This window comes from Aethalodelphis obliquidens, unplaced genomic scaffold, assembly GCF_003676395.1.
Source record: "Aethalodelphis obliquidens isolate GAN/ISIS:26980383/991018 unplaced genomic scaffold, ASM367639v1 scaffold7, whole genome shotgun sequence".
Taxonomy (NCBI): Eukaryota; Metazoa; Chordata; class Mammalia; order Artiodactyla; family Delphinidae; genus Aethalodelphis; species Aethalodelphis obliquidens.
In genome coordinates, this window is record NW_020837951.1 from 20,688,225 (window position 1) to 20,709,704 (window position 21,480).

The following is a 21,480-nucleotide window of genomic DNA, read 5'->3' on the forward strand; positions in this document are numbered from 1 at the left end:
ACCTCAAAGAGATACTAGGACTCCTGAGTTTTTCAAATTTCTCTCGAAGTCTCTGCTACCCAGCTCCCCACAGCACATAGGTCCCTGTCACTTTTAAACCCCAAAATAAAACCTCACCGCCGCTCCCCCCCCCCCCCCGCCCCACCGCCGCCAACACGCAGATCCCAGGCACCTCACGGCTTGCCCCAAACTGCCTTCCAGGTACAGAATTTTGCCCCTTGCCTTGAGGGGGCCAAGTCCCAGGGGAAGGTGCCCAGCGACCTGCGGGAGGTCCAGGCACGCCCGGCCGTGCGGAAATCGGCCCTTCAAGCGGCCGCGCTGCCCGGAGCAGCGTGACGCGGGGGCGCAGCCGGACTCCAGACTCACCGCGCGCTCCCCCGCGCCTCGCTTCCCTGGGCCGCCGCCAGTCCGGCTCCGCCGCCGGGGGCGGAGCATGGCCCTTTTTGGTCCGGGTAGGCGTGGCCGTGGTCCCAGAGGCCCTGGGCCGCCCCGCTGGCTGCTGTCATTTGCGCCCTGCGCCTGGCTCAGCTCGGCTCGCAGGTTTCCCCGCGCGCACCCTGGCTGCGCGCCCGCCCTCCCGGGAGCAGCTGCGGCAGCAGCAGCGGGCAAGCCCCTCCCTCCATCCCCCATTGGTGAGACGACATGGGCCCGGGGACCATCTGCCCGTGCAGGGGCCCCCTGTCTCGCCCCCAGGTGTCGACCTGGATCGAGCCCGTGGTGGCCTCCACCCAGATGGCCGCCTCCCTCTACGACGCGGGGCTGCTCCTCGTGGTGAAGGCGTCCTTCGGAGTCGAGGCCTTGTCCAACCACAGCGCTAGCCCGTCGCCCCCGGGGGCTCTAGAGAACCAACAGCAGAGAGCCATCTCCAACTTCTACATCATCTACAACCTTGTGATAGGCCTGACACCCCTGCTGTCGGCCTATGGGCTGGGCTGGCTCAGCGACCGTTACCACCGCAAGATCTCCATCTGCATGTCTCTGCTGGGCTTCATGCTCGCCCGCCTCGCGCTGCTGCTCAAGGTGCTGCTGGACTGGCCCGTGGAGATGCTCTACGGGGCGGCAGCGCTGAACGGGCTGTGCGGTGGCTTCTCGGCGTTCTGGTCGGGGGTCATGGCCCTGGGATCCCTCGGCTCCTCGGAGGGCCGCCGCTCCCTGCGCCTCATCGTGATCGACTTGATCCTGGGCTTGGCGGGATTCTGCGGGAGCATGATCTCTGGGCACCTCTTCAAGCAGATAGTCGGGCACTCCAGCCAGGGCCTGGTGCTGACCGCCTTCAGCGTGAGTTGTGCCACCTGCGCCCTTTTCTACAGTCTCTTGGTGCTGAAGGTCCCTGAGTCCACGGCCAAGCCCAGCAAGGCTGTGGATACGGTGTCTGGCACAGTCTGCACCGATAACACCCTGGATCCTGATCCAACAGACAAGCAGTGTGTGATGAGGCACCCTTCGTCTCCTGCAAAAGCGAAGCCCAAGAAAACCATTATTGCTCTGCTCTTTGTGGGTGCTATCACATATGACCTGGCAGTGGTGGGCACAGTGGACATGATGCCCCTTTTTCTGCTGAGGGAGCCTCTGAGTTGGAACCAAGTGCAGCTGGGCTATGGTATGGCTTCAGGGTACACCATCTTCATCACCAGCTTCCTGGGCGTCCTGGTCTTCTCCCGCTACTTCCAGGACACCACCATGATCATGATTGGAATGGTCTCCTTTGCGTCTGGAGCCCTCCTCTTGGCTTTTGTGAAAGAGACATACATGTTCTACATTGGTGAGTCTGGCATTCTTGGGGAGGCATGACAAGGACACTGCGCATCCCCCGAGTCATGGGGCTGACCCCAGGGATGCTGTGGTCTAGGTGTCCCAGCTCAGCACCGGAGATTATACCTGCTATCTGGGAGACACAAGGGAGACAGGATTATGTGCACTTGAGTTTGTCGGTATTGTTACCGACAATGTGTGGCCCCTGAAATGTTACCAGAGTGGTGCCCAAAGCTCTAGGAAGTCAAGGGAGGGCTGGTCAGTGGTGCCTGGAGTCAGCAGAGAGCCTTCGGGATGCCCTCGAGTGGAGGAGATGGGGTTGAGTTTCTTCTCCTTAGTTTAAAAGGGATAAAACGTTACGTAATCCAGCTGAAAAAGTCCTTTAATTAAAATCATTTCAATCCTTTTGGGTCAAGCACAAGCTTTTTAAAAAGAGAGAAAAACTCTCCATAAATGCCTTCCACAACCAATGTAATACATTCATTCCCTCAAGGAAGCAGAATGAAGTTCCTATCTGAGGACGAAGACAGCCCACAAGCAGAGAGCTCTGGCCCGTGCTCCCACAGACCTTTCTACAGTGATAGAAATGTTCTGTATCTTTCTGCCTAATACACTAGCTATTAGCCACGTATGGCTAGGAAGCCCTTGAAATGTGGCCAGTGCAACTTAACAGAATTTTTCATACTATTTCATTTAAATTAATAGTCACGTGGCTGGCTAGTGGCTAACATATTCGAACAACTCAAGGTGGTTCCCAGAGACCGTCCTTTGGCAGAGGTCACACAACTCAGAAAAACCCCTCACAACATGGCAAGATTACCTTTCGCCAGCTCCCAGTTCAACAGGCCGTGTGCAAGAGCCAGAGTCCCCCCTCCCCTTCCTTCCCTACCCCCCCCCCCCCACACACACCCGCCAAGGGATAATGAACAGGGCTTGAGGGAAGGAGGGGTGTGTGGCAGGTGAGTTAGTGGCACACATTTCTAGATGCAGTCTGCCAAAGCTCCTGGGACCATCTCCCAGAGGTGACGATGAACGGCAAGCGCAGACACCTCTCTCCCAGGAGGCAAGGAGTTCTGAGTGACATCAGCTCCACTTCCCTAGAAACAACTCTACCAATAAAGACACCCTTCACCCTCTGTCACCACTGTGCTTGGCACCTTGCAGACGGGTCTGCAGCAATGTGCTGGGAGAATCAGCCTGCCCGGGGCAGGGGGAGGAGGTGGGGGGGGGGTCCTAGTCTGCCAGGAGAGAAACCATTTCTTCAAGGCCACATAGGATTGTGGGAGAGGGGGTAGGGGAGGCCTTTGCTCTATTCTAATTTACTCTTTGGCCAAGGCTGGGCTACAGTGAGGAGTGTTCTCCTGTGATTCCTTTCCAGCTCGGGCCGTCATGCTGTTCGCTCTCATCCCCATCACAACCATCCGATCGGCCATGTCCAAGCTCATCAAGGGCTCCTCTTATGGTGAGTGAAAGGAATTTCTCGGAGGTTCTCTCTGTGTGGACGGTTTCAGAGCCAGTCGGCTTGAGGCACAGGGTTTGGACTGGCAGAAGGCACAGGAGAGAGTTCCAGAAGCAGCCTTGAAGACACTAGAAACACACTGGTGTCCAACCAGAGTGGAGCGAGTGAGAGCAGGAGGGTGGGAAAGACTCGGAAAGTCAGCTGCTGAAAAGCCACGGTCACAGGGAGATACTACCGTCCAGAGGCCACGGGAAGAGTCAGCTGGGTGGAGGCAAGGATCCTGCAAAATGAGCCAGGAAGACACAGGGAGTCTGGGGAGGGGTCTCCTGAGAACCCCCCGGAGACTCAGCTCTCAGGGAACATGGAGGGACAGCTTAGTAACCTTGGTAACCTCGGTCCCTTCCACAGGAAAGGTGTTTGTCATCCTGCAGCTGTCCCTGGCTCTGACCGGGGTGGTGACATCCACCATGTACAACAAGATCTACCAGCTCACCATGGAGAAGTTCGTGGGCACCTGCTTTGCCCTCTCCTCCTTTCTCTCCTTCCTGGCCATCATCCCGATTGGGTAAGACAGAACCAGCGTCTGCTCTTTGGGCTGGGGCCTGGGGCTGAGGTCAAGGACTGCTGGAGCATTTCCAGCCCATTATCATAAAGTATTGTTTATTTTCGACAATTACACAATGGGTTCTGAGTAGGCTCTCTCACAGAGAAAAAGTTCTCCTGTTTCCCCAAACTAATAATCTGGAGATTTGGAAATTCCCTCAAGTTATAAGTAGTAAACAGAGGGCCCTAACAAGCTAGCTCACTTCCTGGTGGTTTTGTAATACAACTTATTTATAGGCAACTCATATACTTCCTTGTAATCAGGGGCTGGGATGAGAAACCTTCTTGTACCACTCAGACCTCTTTTGTTCAGTCTCCTTTAGGTGAGAGTCAGCCGGCCTCACTTCCAGGTACTCTTTCTTGTCTGTACCTTCCAAGGGCTTGGCAACTTCTGTGCTCAGTGCCCTTTAAATCTCATGGCCACTGGACTGTGTGAGCTTCCCTGTAGGACGTGGGCGATTCCTTTGATCTCTCTAGGGGAATTTTCTTGTTTGCAAAACAAGAGCGCTGAAGTCTGGAAGATAACAGGCAGGAGGAAGGATAGAGAAGCAAAGGAGGGGTACTCCAGGCCCATGGGGAGAGTGCCAGCCTAGATGGTCACCAAAATGGACCACATCGAACAGTCTAGTCTTCGACCAGCCCCATCCAAGGGAAATATGGTACGAGCCACAAGTACAAGCCATATTATGTGATTTAAAATTTTCTAGTAGCCACGTTTAAAAACAATAAAAGTAACAGGTGAAATGATTTTAATAACATTTGATTTGGCCCAATAGATCCAAAATATCTTTGTAATCAATTTATGAAATCAATGAGTCTTTTAAACTAAATCTTCAAAATCTGGTATTTGATACTGACAGCACACCTCAATTTGGACTCCATTTGAACACCTTTCAAGTGTTCAGTAGCCGATGTTAACTAGTGGCTACATATTAGCTCAGTTTCGGTCTGTTTAGGCCCCCTAAGGTGTGGTTATCTCACACTTGTATCAGTCCCACCAGAGGATGATTGATATCCACAGTAAGATACAAGGGACTTGACACAGATTTGCATTTTAAAGGGACCAGTAGTAGCACACCAGAGCCCTACATATCAGTAACGGTGGTGTTATAGGCAGCAGAGTAGACCAGAATTGAAGGCAGGTTGGAAGTGGGAAGTGGACGGTGGAATTCTTGCCATCATCTTTGAGTTCTCACATCGCATTGCATAGGTCCCTGCCTGCACAGAAGGCTGAGCCTCCTGAGACAGGAGCCATCAATCATGAAGGCTCTTTGCTTTATTTCATAGTTGAGAAAATAATAAGATATGAGGATCAAACAGCTGAGAGAATTTGTACAAAACAGCAGACTTGATTACTAGTGCCTTCTTGGGCCAGTTCTCGTTTTCTCAAGGTGTGGGACTGAGCCAGACCTGTCCTCAAGCTGCCCAGCCCTTAGGCCTTTTCATGTGCCACTGTTTTCATGAGAGTCTCAGCTGAATAGGTTGGGTTTAGCTAGAGCTGACCCACAATGCAAACTTCTCAGGAGTCCCAGCTCTCTGTCCATGTGAGTAATGGGTTAGTAGCCGTGCCGCTTGGAAGTTATCCAGTCCTGTTTGATTGGCAGTTGGTTGAAATATAGTCTCTTTGACCTAAACAAATCAACAAAAAACAACAAAAGAAAACAAGTCTGACTAGTTAATGTGTCATAGCTACAGATATAAACAAATGAAAGCATTGAGAATATGCAGTAATTGGTTCTTTTCTGCAGTTTCGTTGCTTCATATGTGTGCTAAGGAGATGCTTTCCCTTTTTTAAGAGACTTTGGGGTGCATGAAACAGGTGTGCTGCCCTTGACACCTACCCCCCAATGTACTATGTAACATGCACCTGGACCCAGCCCTACACTGTGTGCATGGAATCTTGATTAAGATATGCGTGATCTTCATGATCTTATATCACAGAAGCAGGGACAGAATCTTGAACCAGTCTTAAGTAACTGAATGCTTATGTGAATTGAGGCACTTAAGTAGTTGCTAATTGTAGCCTCTGTTGTAGCCATTTAGCTGTAGAGGGACCCATGTGTAACCGAAGCCTCCTTTGCTTGCTGTACATTGGAGTCACCTGGAGAGATTTAAAAACTACTGATGTCTGGCTCCTACCCGCAGAGATTTTGACTCAGTTGATCTGGGATGCAGCCTGGGCACAGGAATGTTTTAAAGCTCTCCAGTTTATTCGGATATACAGCCAAGGTTGAGAACCTCTGGTATAAAGGGAGTTTTTCTATTACCTTTCCCTTCCACGAAGTCGCAAGTAAATAAGATCCTGAAAAATTATTACAAGAGGCCAAGGCTGCACCATCAATCATTAAGCGCTGTTAGCAGGAAAGACCAGAACTCTCTAACCACAGAAAGAAAAGCTACATTCCAATGACATAAAAGCCCAGGAAGACATGTCACAGCAGGGAGTGGAGGAGGCCATGGAGGGCAGAAGGCTGGGAGGAGAGGTTCCTGGGCTGAGCTGCCAACAGCCCATCTGCAGGAAGGGAGTGCGGCCCCAGCCCTTCCTGGTACCAAAGTGAGTCATTTCACGTCACCGTGAGAACCTGGCCTCTCCTGCTTGTTGTTCTTTACATGCGACAGGGAGATGCTGAGGGAATAACTGTCTGGCTCTGCCCATCCGCAACCCACTGGCCACCCAAACCTCGTGCTTCATAGAGAAGACAGATGCCATCAGAGGAGAGTAGGCTCATTTTCTCCAAAGTAGATCTACAAGCCTACGTTCTTTTGCATCCATCCTGTTCTTCTCCTCCCCACAACCTCTCTGAAAGATAATAACAGCAAACACTTAAACAGCCCTTATTATGTGTGGGGCACTACTTTAAATATTTCATATATTTTAACCTTCTCAAACAATCCTCTGAGACAATTACTACTTTATCCCCATTTTGCAGATGAAGAAACAGACTCTAAGATGTCATGTAACTTGCCTAAGGTTACAGAGCTAATAAGTGGCAGAGACAGGATTTGAACCCAGGCAGTTGGTTCTCAGCCACTCCTTGACGTGCTTCTTAGAAGAGTCCCTGGGTACCTGGGTGCCACCTCTCCCCTTCTCCTTAGAGAGCTTACTTGCACTACTTAGCTGCTCCCTCTCCTGAATTCTTCCTATCAGAAGTGACACGTGATCTACCACCCTCTCTCCTCCTTTGCTACAGCCATGTTCTCCAGTTCTGGTCTACACCTGGTCTACATTGATTCTACCTCCAACATATGCCTCCAATTCACCCTTTTCTCTTTATGCCTCCTGCTGCCACCCAAGCACTTGGGGGACCAAATTCGCCTCTGAGCCGTTCTCCCCACATCCACACGTGTTCCCCTCTCATCCTCTCTCCACCAGGTGGCCAGAGCAATTTCCTTAGAGTGTACATCAGTTCACATCATCTCCTGCCCAAAGCTCTGCGCTCGGCTTTCACTGCTCTTAAGACCCCAATTTCTTACCGTGGACAACAGGTCCTTCATGATGCAGCCTCCCACTCCTGCCACTAACCACCCTCCCCATTCTATGCTTCAGCCCCAGGAGCCTACCCTCATGCTCTTTCCCCTTCCTTACCCACACATCCTTCTTAACCCAGCTTAGCTGTGGTCTTAAGTTGAACACCATTTTCTCAAAGAGGATTTGAGAAAAATCCCCTTCTCAATCTAACTTCGATCCTTCTAGTATATGCTCCCCAAGCTTCCTATACTCTTCCTTCATAGCGTGATAGTTGATGATTATTTAGTGATTATCATGTTTTACAAGCTTGCTCACTAACTAGACCGTAGGCTCCCTGAGGGCAGGAACCACACCTGTTTGGCTCACCTCATAGCCTGTGTCCAGCAGAGAGCTTAGTGTGTACTCAAAGTATTTAATGAATGAAAAATCTGTCAGAAGGGTGTGACACCTACTAGCCAGCACTGGTGACCATCCATATCCCAGAGCTGCCTGTTGACTGGCCATGAAGTCAGGGGTTGGCCATCACCATATCAACGAAAATCGATCAACAGTCAATCTAAGAAAGAAACAGAAAATTTTAGTCATGCTATCCCAAGGATTATAAACCAGGAGACAGTATTTCAGAAAACTCTGAGGACTGTTCCACCTGTTAGAGGTCAAGGCACAGTTACATAAGTTGTTTTTTGAGTTTTTTTAAAATTAATTTATTTTTGGCTGCGCTGGGTCTTCGTTGCTGCGCGTGGGCTTTCTCTAGTTGTGGCGAGTGGAGACTACACGGGCTTGCGGTGCACAGGCTTCTCATTGCAGTGGCTTTTGTTGGGGTGCACGGGCTTCAGTAGTTGTGGCACACAGTCTCTGCAGTTGTGGCTCACGGGCTTAGTTGCTCCGCGGCTTGTGGGATCTTCCCGGACCAGGGCTTGAACCCGTGTCCCCTGCATTGGCAGGTGGATTCTTAACCACTGCGCCACCAGGGAAGCCCTACATAAGTTTTTCAGACAATGGGTTATACATCAAAGTAACATATCGTGGGGCGGGCGGGCGAGGGATAAATTAAGAGTTTGGGATTAACATATACACACTACCATATATAAAGTAAGTAAACAAGGACGTACTTTATAGCACAGGGAACTATACTGAGTATCTTGTAATAAACTATAATGGAAAAGTATATACATGAATCACTTTGCTGTGATCACACTCGAAACTAACAGGACATTGTAAATTAACTATACTCCAATTTTTAAAAATTTCCCAATGTGGACCAGAAAACAAAACCAAAGTAACATATTGACAGTTTACATAGTCCAACAAGGTGAGCAGTGGGTTATTGTGAGCCCTTACAGGATTGAGACAGGAATGTGAACTCCTAGGGCGTCACCTTGCTGGCATCAGGAGGAAATCGCTTCTTTTTTTTTGGTGAGTAGGAATTCCTGTGTCTTCTAAGGGGATCTAGTTAGCGTATAATGCAGGCACACAGTGCACACTAAAGGGGAGGAGGTAGTTGCTCAAATGGGCAGAGAATCTTAGGTTTACAAGTTTTCTTGTCCCGCCTTTTTAATTTATCAACCACGTGGCTGTGCTGTCATGGTCCACAGTAGGGAGGGGTGAGCTGTGGAGTCAGACCTACAACCGGACTTCATGTGGTCCTGGGCTAGCAGCCTCTAAGTCTTGGCTTCCCTCTTACCAGCTCTGTCATATCATGAGCTCTAAGTACAGTAAGTGCTCCCCCCGTGGAGAGCCCTGGGGCTCATGGAAGGTGGGGAATAAGTGTTTGGAAGTTTCCACAAAGCTTTTCCTTAGAAGGGTTTGGATTTATGTTCACACCCCATCCAGCAGCTCCAGATGTGGTCCATCCATCAGGAGGAACTGTGTGCCAGCTTAGAACCTGAGGTTCCTAGAGCTCAAAACAGTTGAGAAAACAGAGGACACCAGAGGTCGAAGGACATGCCAAAGGTCACAAAGACTTCTAAGATTTCAACTAGAGCTCCTCATTCCTATGCATTCACTTATCTCCAAATATTTCTAAACAATGTAATGATTTATGGAAGAGAGAAAAGGGCTATGGAAAGGCAAAAGAGGATGCAGCTAATTCTGCTTGGGATGAGCAAAACTTGATCTTGAGGTCCACATGGGAGTTCATCATCGGGCAGAAGTGAGATGGAAAGAGACTCCAAGAAAAGGAAAATGTAGATGCAAAGGGCTCTTGATGTTATGGGACAGGAAGGAGGCTGGAGTGAGAGAAGTTCCCTCGGGCCCTCTCCCTTCATGCAGTACAGCATTCTGCGGCCATAACCGATAGAACCCCCTAGTCTACCAGTGATAAAGAGGTGGCCAGAGACCTCCCCGCCCCGTTCCAGCTGTTCTCTCATAATTCTCTATTGTAAATTCTTACAGCATCGTGGCCTATATGCAAGCCTCGTGGTTGCAGCATGGAGACATCACAGAGAAAGGAAGGTGCTGAACTGCGGGAGCCGGAAACACCAGCAATGGCCGGGGCCCCCAAAGTCTACCCATTGCTCAAGAAACCCGAGTTCCAGCCAGAGTCAGCTTCAGAGCGACTTGCTCTGGCTCAAGGGTCCTAGTGGGTAGGGAAAAGCATTTTCCTGGTGATGGAGAAAGTTTCTCAGCTTTCAGATATCACTATCAGTCAGAGGTTAGGTTCTGCAGACAGAATGTGAACTTTCATATGAAGGCCGCACACACAGCCATACCAGACACTGAAGCCCCTTTTCTTCCAGGAATGGAAGGGGCTTCTGTCTGGTATGAGGGCTCCAACATATGGTAACTAGTCACACCCAGGGGTCCTGCGTGAGAACTCAAAGGCACACATTTTCAAGAGCCCGAGGGGGACAGGGAAGGGATGTTTTGTAAGAACTGCCAACAGTGAACGTCAGTCAATATTTTTTAAATTAAAATAGAAACTTGAAAAAAACGTAGCTTTCTTCCCGGAAGGCCTTGTTATCTGTGAACAACTAACTCCAGAGAAATCTGGAGCTCAGGCATTTGACTTCAGGGTAGTTTTGCTGTTACTGTTGTTTTTAAGAAGCAAATATCAAAAGGCTTTCTTCAAAGGAATATAATTGGATACTTTCAGTCAACTGATCCTGAAAGTCACCATATTTCCCAAAGTGGGAGGTGTAAACGGAGAGGGGTGATATACTAAGAGCCATTTTATTTTGAGGTACTTATTTTTACAGCCTATTTTAATTATGTGTATAAAAGACTCACCTACTAATAAAATCAACATTCACAGCATGCGTGTGTGAGTCATTCTTTCTCTGGTCAGGTTCCCACCAGAACTCAGACATAGCATTCTTAGACTAGGGTTAAACTTAAAGCTTGCAAATGCTTAAAAGCTAGCATTTAAATCTCAGAGCATTTGGGCTCAGAGTTGTATCGCTGATCCCTTCTTTATGCCACATCTACTAAGGTCCCGGCACCGCGCTAGGTGCTGAGATGCAGCAAGAGCACGACAGCTCCTGCCCTCCCAGTGTGCTATCGAATGGGTGGAGCAGGCAGAACAGGAGGCAACAACGATGTATCCTATAGTAAACGCTAACATAAGGGAGCGCATAATGCAGATACAAGAGCGCAGGGAGGGCTTCTCAAAAGAAGTGGCGTCAGACTGGAAAGATAAGGAGTTATCAAGGTGGGACGCTGAGGGACGTTCCAGGCAGAAAGAACACGCTGGAAGGCCTGAAGGTGAAAATATCCCCAAATATATGAAAGCAACGTGAGAGGAGAAAAGAGGGACGGAGGGAGAGGTATCCAGGGCAATGGAATCAAGAGGTGAGATTGGAACAGTGAGGAGGAACAACATCAAGACAGAGCCTTTAAAAAGTCTCTTTATACCTAGAATAGTCAAATTCATAGAGTCAGAAAGTACACTGGTATGCCAGCAGGTGGTGGGGTGGGGAGGCGGAATGGGGAGTCAGTGTTTAAAGGGGACAGAATTTCAGTTTAGGAAGGTGAAAAATTCGGGAGATGATGATGGTGAGAGCTGCACGACAATGTGAATGTACTTAGTGCCACTGAATGGTACAGTTAAATATGGGTAAAATAGTATGTTTTATATTATGTGACTTTTACCACAATAAAAAAAATTTTTTTTAAGTTTCTCTTTAGAAGTGCACATCAAAACTACAATGAGGTACCACCTCATGCCAGTCAGAATGGCCATCATTTAAAAGTCTACAAATAACACATGCTGGAGAGGGTGGGGAAACCCTCTTACACTGTTGGTGGGAATGTAAATTGGTGCAGCCATGGAAAACAGTATGGAGGTTCCTCAAAAACTAAAAATAGAGTCACCATATGATCCTGCCATCCCACTCCTGGGCATGTATCTGGAGAAAACCGTAATTCGAAAAGATACACGCACCCTAATGTTCACTGCAGCACCACCTACAATAGCCATACATAGAAACAAACTACATGTCCATTGACAGATGAATGGATAAAGAAGATGTGATACATATATACAATGGACTATGACTCAGCCATTGAAAAGCATGAAATAATGCCATTTGCAGCAACATGGATGGCCCTAGACATTATCATACTAAGCGAAGTAAGTCAGACAGAGAAAGACAAATACCACATGATATCACTTATACGTGGAATCTAAAATGCAATACAAATCAACGTATCTATGAAACAAAAACAGGCTCACGGATATAGAGAACAGACTTGAGGTTGCCAAGGGAAAGGCGGGGGAGGGAAGGAATGGTAGTTTGGGATTAGCAGAGGCAAACTATTATATAGGATGGATAAACAACAAGGTCCTACGGCACAGTACAGCGAACTATATTCAACAGCCTGTGACAAACCATAATGGAAAAGAACATGAAAAAGAATATACATAACAGAAGAAATTAACAACATGGTAAATCAACTCCACTTCAATAAAAAGTTTTTTTAAAAGGAAAAAATAGTTTCTCTTTAGAGTAATGGCATAGGTGTTGAAAGGTTTTAAGCAGGAACATGGAATGCTTACCTCTATCTTAGAAAGAGGACTCCCGCAGCACTGAGAATGAATTGGTGGAGGAAGGAGTGGGCAAGACTTGCAGAAGGAAGACAAGCAGAGAGACCTCTGCATGAATCCAGGTGAAGGATGGTGGTGGACCGACACTGGGTAAGAAGCTACGAGGATGGAGAAAGGTTAGATGGACTTGGAGAAATATTTGCAAGCTAGAGGTCAACAGAAGTTGGTAATGGATGAACTGCAAAGGGTGAGGTAGAGGGAGGCAAGAATGACTCAGACAACCCCAAATCTCCTTCCTAAGGAGGCAGAGATCCTCGCTGAGACAGGCAACATCGGCAGAGAAGGTGGGATGGGGAAGATGAGCTCAAGGCCATGCTCTACCTCGCTAAACAAACTCTCACCAATATGCTCATTCCTCTTGACTACCTAGCCTCCCCAACCCTAGCCCCTGAACCGGTTCCCCAACCTAAATGAATCTCATCATTGGCTTCTCCATTCCTGTCCTAAAAAACTTGCTCTTAACATCTAGAATAATTTCCTTATTTGTCCACATTGACCCTGCCATAAATGTGTGGGTTTTCACCTAAGCTGGGCTCTCAACACCCTAGTATTGACTCTTTTTCAACCCCACCTGTCACCAGGGTAGTGGTGTCAAACCTTTTCCGCTTTCTCCAGGTCTTCTAGCAGATGTTCTAACCCATTGGTTCTCAAAGTGTGGTTCCTGGGTCAGCATCATCAGCGTCCCATGGGAACCTATTAGAAATGCAAATTCTCAGGCCCTACCCAAATCAAACTCTGGGGGTGGGGCCCCAAAATTGGTGTTTTCACAAGCTCTCAGGCTTAGGAACCACTGTTCTAAGCTATGGGTCTTTTTCTCCTTACGAACTTTTGCTGAGTCCCCCTCCTCCTCTCCCTGTATCCTTAATTCTTGAGGCCCCCAAAGCCCTGCCCTTGGTTCCCTTCCCAGGTAATCTAGTCTACCAGAACTCTCTTTCCAACAATCTAGTCAACACCTCCCCCTGGGTTTCCTCAAACGTAAGTCCAAACCAAATTCTTCTCCTACCCCACCATCTAAGCCTATCCTTCACCTTCTGTTTTCCTCTTGATTGATTTCATATTTCAGTAAATGGCATCACCTCCCAGCTCCCAGGCTGGAAATCTCCAAGTAATCTCTGACCCCTTCCCCTCACCACAGAAATCCATCCCCCTTTCTATCACTTCTTTTTTATGATCTAGTCCCATCTATTCCCCAGACCTTCAGTCTGACTACAATCCTCCAGCATACTATTTTCATAATCTTCTTTAAAGGAAAACAGTTTAAAAAATGATATATCTCCCTTTTAAATTTTCAACTGGCAAAGCACACAGGAAGGACTGTTATGGGAACATCCTTGATATTTAAGTTGGCCATATTTGAACAACAGGACAAGTCTTTCCATAAGGGTTATCACATAATGTGGGCCCAGCAGACCCTTAGGTGCAGACCATTATTGCTAGTCCTATCGGCAACCTTTCAGGAAAGGCATGTCTTCATTTCAAAGATCATAATACTGAATTTCAGAGAGATGTGACTTGCCCAAAGCCACATACCTAGAAAGTAGAAAAGCTGACATTTGATCCCAAATCTCTTATCCCACACCTTGCTGCCTCATTTTGTATAACTGAAGCCTTATATTAATGGTGTCTACTATCCGTAAGCCAAGTTTAGCACCAGTTTAAGTCCTTTTCCAGTGCATTGCCATCATTAGGTAAGCTTAACTGAGCATTCTGCTCTCTAATTTACAACACACTTGCATGCTCTAATGAGCTACAGACATTTCTTCTTTCTTTACAGATTTTTTTAAAACGTAGGAATCAAAAAAAAGAAAATCAGGAAATGACTGGCTCTCAGAATATGACATTGTGCTTTGCTACGGGATAGAATAGGAAGAAATCCTTTATGTAATTACCTGCGCTGGCTGCCAGCCTTCCTGCCAATCACGGTTACAGATGGACATTGGGTGGTTTCTTCATGTCCTCAGATTGGTGTCACCTTGTAAGATGTAGGAGAGGGCAAACTGAAGACAAGTCCAAAAAGAAATGAAGAATAAAAACAGTTAAATTGTAGGTTTTTTTCCTGTCGCTATGCATATCCTGATTCTTGCAGGCAAATGGATACCTCTTCAGAGAAAATAAGAGGCACGCATGTTTCCCCGTCCTATAAAGCCGTACAAACGGAACGTGACTCAAGGTAAAGAAAGCGTCTTTTATAGGTTTATTGGTCCATTACTTTAAGTTAATTGAGGTAAAGAAACCTGTTTTAAATTTACAAGCTAACAGTTTATCAAGCAATACAAATTCTTTTGTTTACCTTGAAATGTAATACTAATCCCATAGTACACAATGGACAGAATTTTTTATACGCAGATATATGAAAAAAAGTGGACAAAAACCTCATGCCAGCATCAAAAATGCAACAAGAACTTTTTTCTCTTTATAATCTCTGGGTTCCATAACAAAGGAAAAAAAAAAGGTGACATTCTTTTTAAAGTTTGGTAGCTTCATGAAACAAAGACTTTGATCTGGAAATAAGTTGCCTTCTCATCTAGGACACACATTCTCAAGCACATTTATTTTTTTTTTCCCCACAGCTTTTGATGTGGCTGAACAGCAGCACGGAGAGAAGAGCACACATTTACACGGAGGACTTGATCAATACCTCAGGGTTTTTCTTGTAAAATTTTAAATGTAAAGAATGATTTCTAAAATAATAAACAGTCCATAACTTGGACATGACCTAAGCAAAAGGCTTTTTTTTGCTTGTTTGTTTTTCCAACAGTTAAAATACAAGTTAGAAAGTTTGCTGGCAGCTTATTTCACGGGAATATATCAGATGTACATCATGTCTGAACGCATTCCCGACACACAGACATCAAGGGAACAGGTACAAGAGTACAACGGACCAAAACCTCCGGGGTGCCCAGGAGAACGGTGCTGACTGCTAAGAACTGCTGGTTTGTTATTCGACGGGGGCCCAGCTGACACGGGCTTTGTTTTGTCCCACTGAGTCACATTTTTGTTTGCAATGTACTTTCCCCTCCCCACTTCCCCACTGGGGAAAAAGCAATCCCCCTTCCCTCCTTCCAGTATCATTTGTGACTGGAGGGATGGTCTGAGACTGTGAGCCAGCCTGTCACACAGGGGAGCTGGCAGGTGTCACCTGCTCACACCTGGCCTACCGGCCACCCAGAATGACCCGGTGAGAGGGCAGCGCCGCCCAGAGAGGCGCACGTGCTGTACCCAATCGCTGGTTTTAATAGTAAAAGCTCTCTGACAAAGGGCTAAATTACGCGTGTCAACAGCACGTTTCGCGTTTTTGGCATTTCAACCTGCGGAGAATTTCTATGTAAAATATGCTGCTCTGAGGCCCCCACGGTATCTTTTAAGAAGCTGTTCTACAGAATCAGGGTAAACATTTAATATTGTCATAATCTATAGAGTTCTCTGTATCTAAGTGATTTGTCGGTGCTGATACCGTAATATCAAAAAGGTGCCAAAAGGCACTAAATTAATCTTTCACACTTTAAAACAACAACGACAACAACAACAAAAAGGTTTTGTGGTCCCTGTGTTTCCTTACATTATCAAAAATATCATTTGGCAATAGCAATACTTAGCTTTCTCCTCCCAAAAGGCAGCCCTAAGTATGAACCTCACTTTCTTGCTTGTTTCTTTAAGAGGAACAAAGACTGGCTATGTTAGGCCTCAAGTATTTAAACTGAACAACTGATTACATCTCTAAAAACTCTTTCTATCCAGAATCTAAAAAACAGTAGTTGAAGAATAAGGCATATTAGCAGGTGTTGACAACTTCTCAAAAAGTAGAGTTAGGCTTTTAACAGTCTGTGGCATTTCTAAAAGTCTGGATTTGTTGACTTTCAAGCACTAAATACACAAAATGTTTATGAATCAGACAAATATCTTACTGGTTTGTTAACGTTATTTTTTCAAAGCACTTATTTACAGACTATCTACAGTAGTAAAAACTACCTCGATAACATATTTCTTCTGCCACACAGAAGGGGTCAGACAGTCACACCCGGAGAGCATTTCAAAGACATCTGATTAAGAAAAAACAGTCACACTCCCTGTAACTGCCCCCCCACCCCAAACCTTTTCTAACGTAGACAGCCCTGCGCATGCTCTGATCTGTGCAACTATGGAGAGACCAGACATCCTTAATACAGAAAGCAAAACCACCTATTGGGTGGGTTGATGAAAAATCAGGTTCCTGGTTTATTCACTCAATTAACAAACCACAAAGAGGCGAACAACTCCCAACACATCCAGCTCAATCTGTAGGTCTGGCCCGGGGGATGGCAGGTAAATTTGAGGGAAATGTCATCTGAATAGAGAAAACACAGTAAGTGAGAGGGCGTGTTCAATCTGGTGGCACATGGAGGATTTTTGAAAGGGAGAAGGTACACCCAAATTCCCAAAACAATTTTGCAGACAGGGATGGCCAAAGCAGTGTTACCCCAGCCTCAGGATGAGATGACCCAGTTTCCACAGACCTTGAAAGTAGGTGTCTGGGAAGGTGGGGGCCAGGACTTGTGTGCCGTACCCTGACAACAGGCAGACCTGTGTTGGGTCTTGGGATGGGTTAAAACTGGGCTCTACTCTGGCTGCTCTAAAGGGCCGTTTCTGCTCAGAAGACAGGCTGCTCTGGCCCTGGCTCTCCCACCACTCTCACCAGCTCAGGACACAGGGCAGAGGATGACTCTTGTGTGGCCCAACGAATGGCATCAAAACAGAGCCAGGTGCCCGTGATTTCAATGCTATCAACAGCAGGGCCAAGTCACACAACCTCTGGGTGCCTCTTGGGCTGATACCGTCCCAAGGGAAAGTCCATGTGCACACTGCCACACGGCATCGTGCCCTTCTCTAAACAGAACAGCCCATCGTCCCAACACAAACGGCAGCCTCACAGGAAACGAGCAGCAGGTGCGCATTTAATTCCCTTGTGTGGACAGCCACTGAGAAAACACATTCAAGTCAGTAACATGAAGGACACACTCTGGGTGTGGCTGAAATCTGGCATGAAGACAAACTTAGGTTACATCCACCACCATCCCCAGAGTCGTGCTGGTATTTGTTATTTCAGCTATAGAAAGGTGTGTGGTGGGTTCAATGAGCAGCACGGTGAAATAAGAGCCCGTCACGTCCATAATCACACTTTTCTGAGGTCACCCAGGAATCATCGTTAAGTCTTAAAAAATGATAAAATCCAATCCCAAACCTGGCTCGAGCAGGGGCAGTGGTTCCTTGCTTTGAGCAGAGCAGCCTAGAGTCTTCTTGGAGATCCAGCATGTGGTAAGGACGAGCAGTGTCCATATCGGCTGCAAATCGCAACTGCTCTCTTCAACCTCACCTGCATCTTTAAGATCTGCTCAGTTTCTAGGAATTCTCTCTTCTGCCCTAGCCTGGATCTCTCACCCAGGTGAACTGAACCTTTCACTTCCCCGGCCCAGGGACAGCTGACAGGGATGACTTTCCACTCCACTGCCACGTGCTCAAGTCTCAACCTGTCCACGTGTGTCTGCCTGAGGTAAGACACATCCTCAAGCAAAAACCTCTTGGAAAATAAATACAAGAGAGGAGTCAGTGATCTCAGCACCCCGACTTTTGTGGAGCCAAGAAGGATGGGGTGATGAAGCCTCTACGGGTCAGTCTTTGGCACTTAAGTCTCTGGGTTACACTTCTCACAGGGAATCACCTTCATGCTGATGGAGATGGAGAGGTGAATGCTTGGGGCTGCTGACCCTCGGGGGCCCGAGGGAGCCGCGGGGGTGGGAAGGGCTGGAAGGCCTCCTCCGCTGCCTACTGTCCCTGGCATTCTGCGCCAGCCTCCTCACCTCATCAGATGCCAGCCAGAAGTAAGGGACAAAGGTCCCTTTTCTGGAAAGACCATTTCTCCAAGGAAGTCTGCAAGATACCCTGGTCCTCCAAGCTCTGCTATCAATGGCACGCTGGAGGTCGGTTTGCCTTTTCCAGCTCTCTCTGGAGCCTTAAAGCACAGGCACATCACAGGGAGACCAAACAGAGAAAGATAAAAGCCCAAGATGCCTGCATCCCTTCAGAACCAGTCTTCTGCCTCCAATAATGTAAGGGGATGACTGTGTACCCCAACCCCTTCCCCTTCCCCATATATCCTAGCAAGGAACCTGATGGTTTTTTCTTTTTTTTTTTTTTTTTTTGGTAGGGCTGCCTTCTTGCCCATCTAACCCTTCCACAGGAATGTGCCTGGGCTTTGGCAACTAGCAGCAGACTAGAGTCTAGTCTTCCTGGAACTCCTTCCACAGTTCTTTCCAAGCGTTCATCACACTGGACAACATTTTTAAAGCATACGTTCCACCAGGCAAGACTTCACATGTTCCCAAAGATAAGCATTCGCCTCTGGGTCAGTCTAGAGTTTTCTGCCAAATAGCCATAGAAGGCCATCAACCCACTATCACATGCATGCCCCGATTCCACCAGCAAGCTTTCAGGCTGGACCTGGACATCGACACCCACACCAACAGGATGGTTTAGAGGTAGAAGGAAACACTGACTCACCACTCGGGGTCTATGGACTGTTCTTACCCTTCTGCTTCAATGAATCATCTCTAATTGTACCAAACAGAAAATTCACATCAAAGGATTTTAGAATAGCACAAATGGGGTCTAACAGTGTGCACAAGTACCAACTGATATACAAATTATCACTTAAACCGCGACTTTTTCAAACACGATGAAGCAGAACCAAACTGTCCTGGGCTGTCCAACGGCTGCCCCACCAGCATCACAGCCGTGGCTGCCCCAAGATCTGCAGCTAGAAGCGGAATGCAGTGACCTCAGCAGTCTGCACGTTGACCAGTATTTGCAGGTTCACTTGCAAACGCAGCAGTGTCTCAGCACAGCTGTTTTATTAAAAAAAAATAATACTACCGCTTATTTGAGGCTCAGATTTGTAATTTTATAGAGATGAGCCACAGACGAGAGAACACAAACATGACACAGGTAGTTTTAACTTCATGAGGGGAAAAAAACAAGCTGGAAGAGAGATCCTCTTTGTCTGTCTGTTTTGTGTTGACACACTTGAAAAGGAAACCTGCTAATAGTTTGAAATGAAGACTTCAGATGCAGCCGTCCCCAGGAACGTGGCTGCAAACTGAGGAGGTTTCAGCTTAACCAGTAGCAAAGAGTTCGCTGTCACACTTGGCATCTTCGAGGCCCACCTGGATACAGACTCTTCTTCCTGACTAGGAAAGAGTAAGGTTAAAGCACTTCACGTAGAGCATTCAGACTGAGTTTACACATCTTGACTGTACCATAAGAATATGCCAGCCTCTCCCCAAAAGGATGCGCAAACATTCAGCCGACACAGCAGGAGACATTAAACTAGGAGTTTTTGGTGAGGTAAAGGCAAATTGCACAAAGCAGACATGGGAGGTGGCGCTTGGTATATGCCCGCTGACCTCAACACCTCAGAGCTACTCTGACTTCAAGACAACAGATGACCCCTAACAGGCCTAACTCTCTACCCTGATGACATTTAACAAGCAAAAGAACATCGAAGAACGTCACAGAGAAAAATGCACCTTTTTTTCATTTTACACAAAACAGTTTCCAATCTACTACATTTTAGTGTCAGAAACAAGTTCGGGGAGCACTGCCCCCTCGGCTTCCCAAGGCATCGCATAAAGGACAAGGATGCTAGCTTGCTTGCTCTAGCATGGACGCACCTAGACACTGATTAAACGGTCCTATGCGAACCGCAAACCATAACACAGGTGTCACTCATGACAGGCAGGCAGCAGGCCACACTCAGAGCTACACTGTACATTAAGGGCTTTCCACAGAGGCGCCGACACCTCCTTCTAGGCCGAGACGAGTCGAGGCCCGTGGAGGTCGATTCCAGACCCACTGTGCATCCACGGAAGGCAGGAGCTGCCTTCTGTCCATGCCTTCCTCACGGCCTTGCAAGGCAGGACCCGGGTTCTCTTCCACGGCAGGCAACTCTGCCGTCCCCAAAGAGGGGACTGTAACGAGATGTCAGAATGTCAGCTGAGGGCTGTCTTGTCCCTCAGTTTCAAATCCTCGTAGTGTCCCACCGAACAGGTTCCTTCGCACCACGGAGGTATGCTTCTTCTGCTGAGAGATGATGACAGCCTTACAGACGCCACCAAGGAATAAATACTCACTGAAAACAACTGTCGGACAAAGGTGGGGGGAAGGGAAAGAAATACACAAACGAGAGATGTTTCTGTATTGTTTTCTTGGTGCTACCTCTCTAGCACTGCAGGGACATTCCGGTGTGGGCGCCATGCCCGGCATAGGTAGGAGAGTCTCTGTCCCAGGAAGGAGCTTACTTGGCCTCTTGCTTCTCCTGCAGTAGTGGGATAATCGACTCCCAAGCCATGAGGCACTGGAACGACAACACACACACACACAGAGCATCAGCGTGGAGTTTCAGATTTCAGGGTCAGCGTCTTCATTCTGCTTTGATCTATACCCTCACACTGTCAATCCTGCTGGGTCACCTTGGTCTAACGACACCTACATGTATTACGCAGAGCTAGCAGCAAGAAGGGAGGCAACAGGTATTGGACTACATCTCCCCCTGCCCCCATCTCTAAGGAAGACTGCAGCGTCTCTATGAGGCCTAAATGCACTGTCCCTAAAGTTCATATCAGTGAGTGGAAATGTATTCACTGAAAGAAATTCCTTCCATTCCAAAAGCAGGAGAGAGGGCAGGCTGCAAACCCTTGGTGAGGCCCTAGGTTCTCAGCCAGGATGAAGACACTGCTCCAGGTGTGGGTGGCGCCTGCAGGAGTATGTAAATTGTCTTGGAACGGGCCAGCCACCTGACCCAGAGGGGGCGGAAAACCCGCTCTTCTTCAGCCACCTCAGATCTCCTTGTATGGGCCACTCCCGGATCTCCCATAAAGGAAAATGGGGAGAGGGAACTCTACTTGTTGAGTTTTATCATGTCCAGACACTGTTATGTATTTTACATTCATTGTCACTAGTCCTCGGAACAACTCTAGCAAGTAGAATTATTGTTTATTACACAAACACACATTTCACAGGTGGGGAAAATGAGACCCAGAGAGGTTAAAAAAAAAAAAACTTTTCCAAGACACACAGCTCATGAGCGGCAGAGCTCGTGATTCCAAAGTGGACGTTCTTTCC

The 21,480-nt window shown here is 47.6% G+C and overlaps 2 protein-coding genes across 12 annotated transcripts in view; one reads left to right on the forward strand and one right to left on the reverse strand.

The window, feature by feature from the left end:
- The first annotated feature begins 500 nt into the window (after positions 1–500).
- Positions 501–10,538, forward strand: SLC46A2 (solute carrier family 46 member 2). The gene is made up of 4 exons (XM_027105179.1): positions 501–1,762; positions 3,131–3,214; positions 3,620–3,776; positions 9,678–10,538. The coding sequence occupies exons 1-4, from the start codon at positions 643–645 to the stop codon at positions 9,742–9,744; spliced, it is 1,428 nt and encodes a 475-aa protein (XP_026960980.1). The 5' UTR covers positions 501–642; the 3' UTR covers positions 9,745–10,538.
- The window catches only part of SNX30 (sorting nexin family member 30), a 127,146-nt gene continuing 110,741 nt past the window's right edge, over positions 5,076–21,480 (reverse strand). For 4 of the 11 annotated variants that reach the window (XM_027105186.1, XM_027105183.1, XM_027105180.1 and 1 more), the window contains one exon: positions 14,384–19,543. In XM_027105186.1, the coding sequence (XP_026960987.1) occupies positions 19,400–19,543 (144 nt within the window). In that variant the 3' untranslated portion in view covers positions 14,384–19,399. Of the gene's footprint in view, positions 5,444–7,649; positions 7,840–12,924; positions 13,021–14,216; positions 14,325–14,383; positions 19,548–19,595; positions 20,714–21,480 lie in introns of those variants that run through there. The other 7 variants (XR_003432537.1, XR_003432536.1, XR_003432535.1 and 4 more) reach the window with 7 other exon arrangements.

Excerpts from the sequence above, each read along its gene's own strand:
- SLC46A2 (XM_027105179.1), top strand. The coding sequence starts at position 643 with ATGGGCCCGGGGACCATCTGCCCGTGCAGGGGCCCCCTGTCTCGCCCC. Across the intron at positions 1,763-3,130 it reads GACATACATGTTCTACATTG|CTCGGGCCGTCATGCTGTTC; the intron begins GTGAGTCTGGCA and ends ATTCCTTTCCAG. Across the intron at positions 3,215-3,619 it reads CATCAAGGGCTCCTCTTATG|GAAAGGTGTTTGTCATCCTG; the intron begins GTGAGTGAAAGG and ends TCCCTTCCACAG.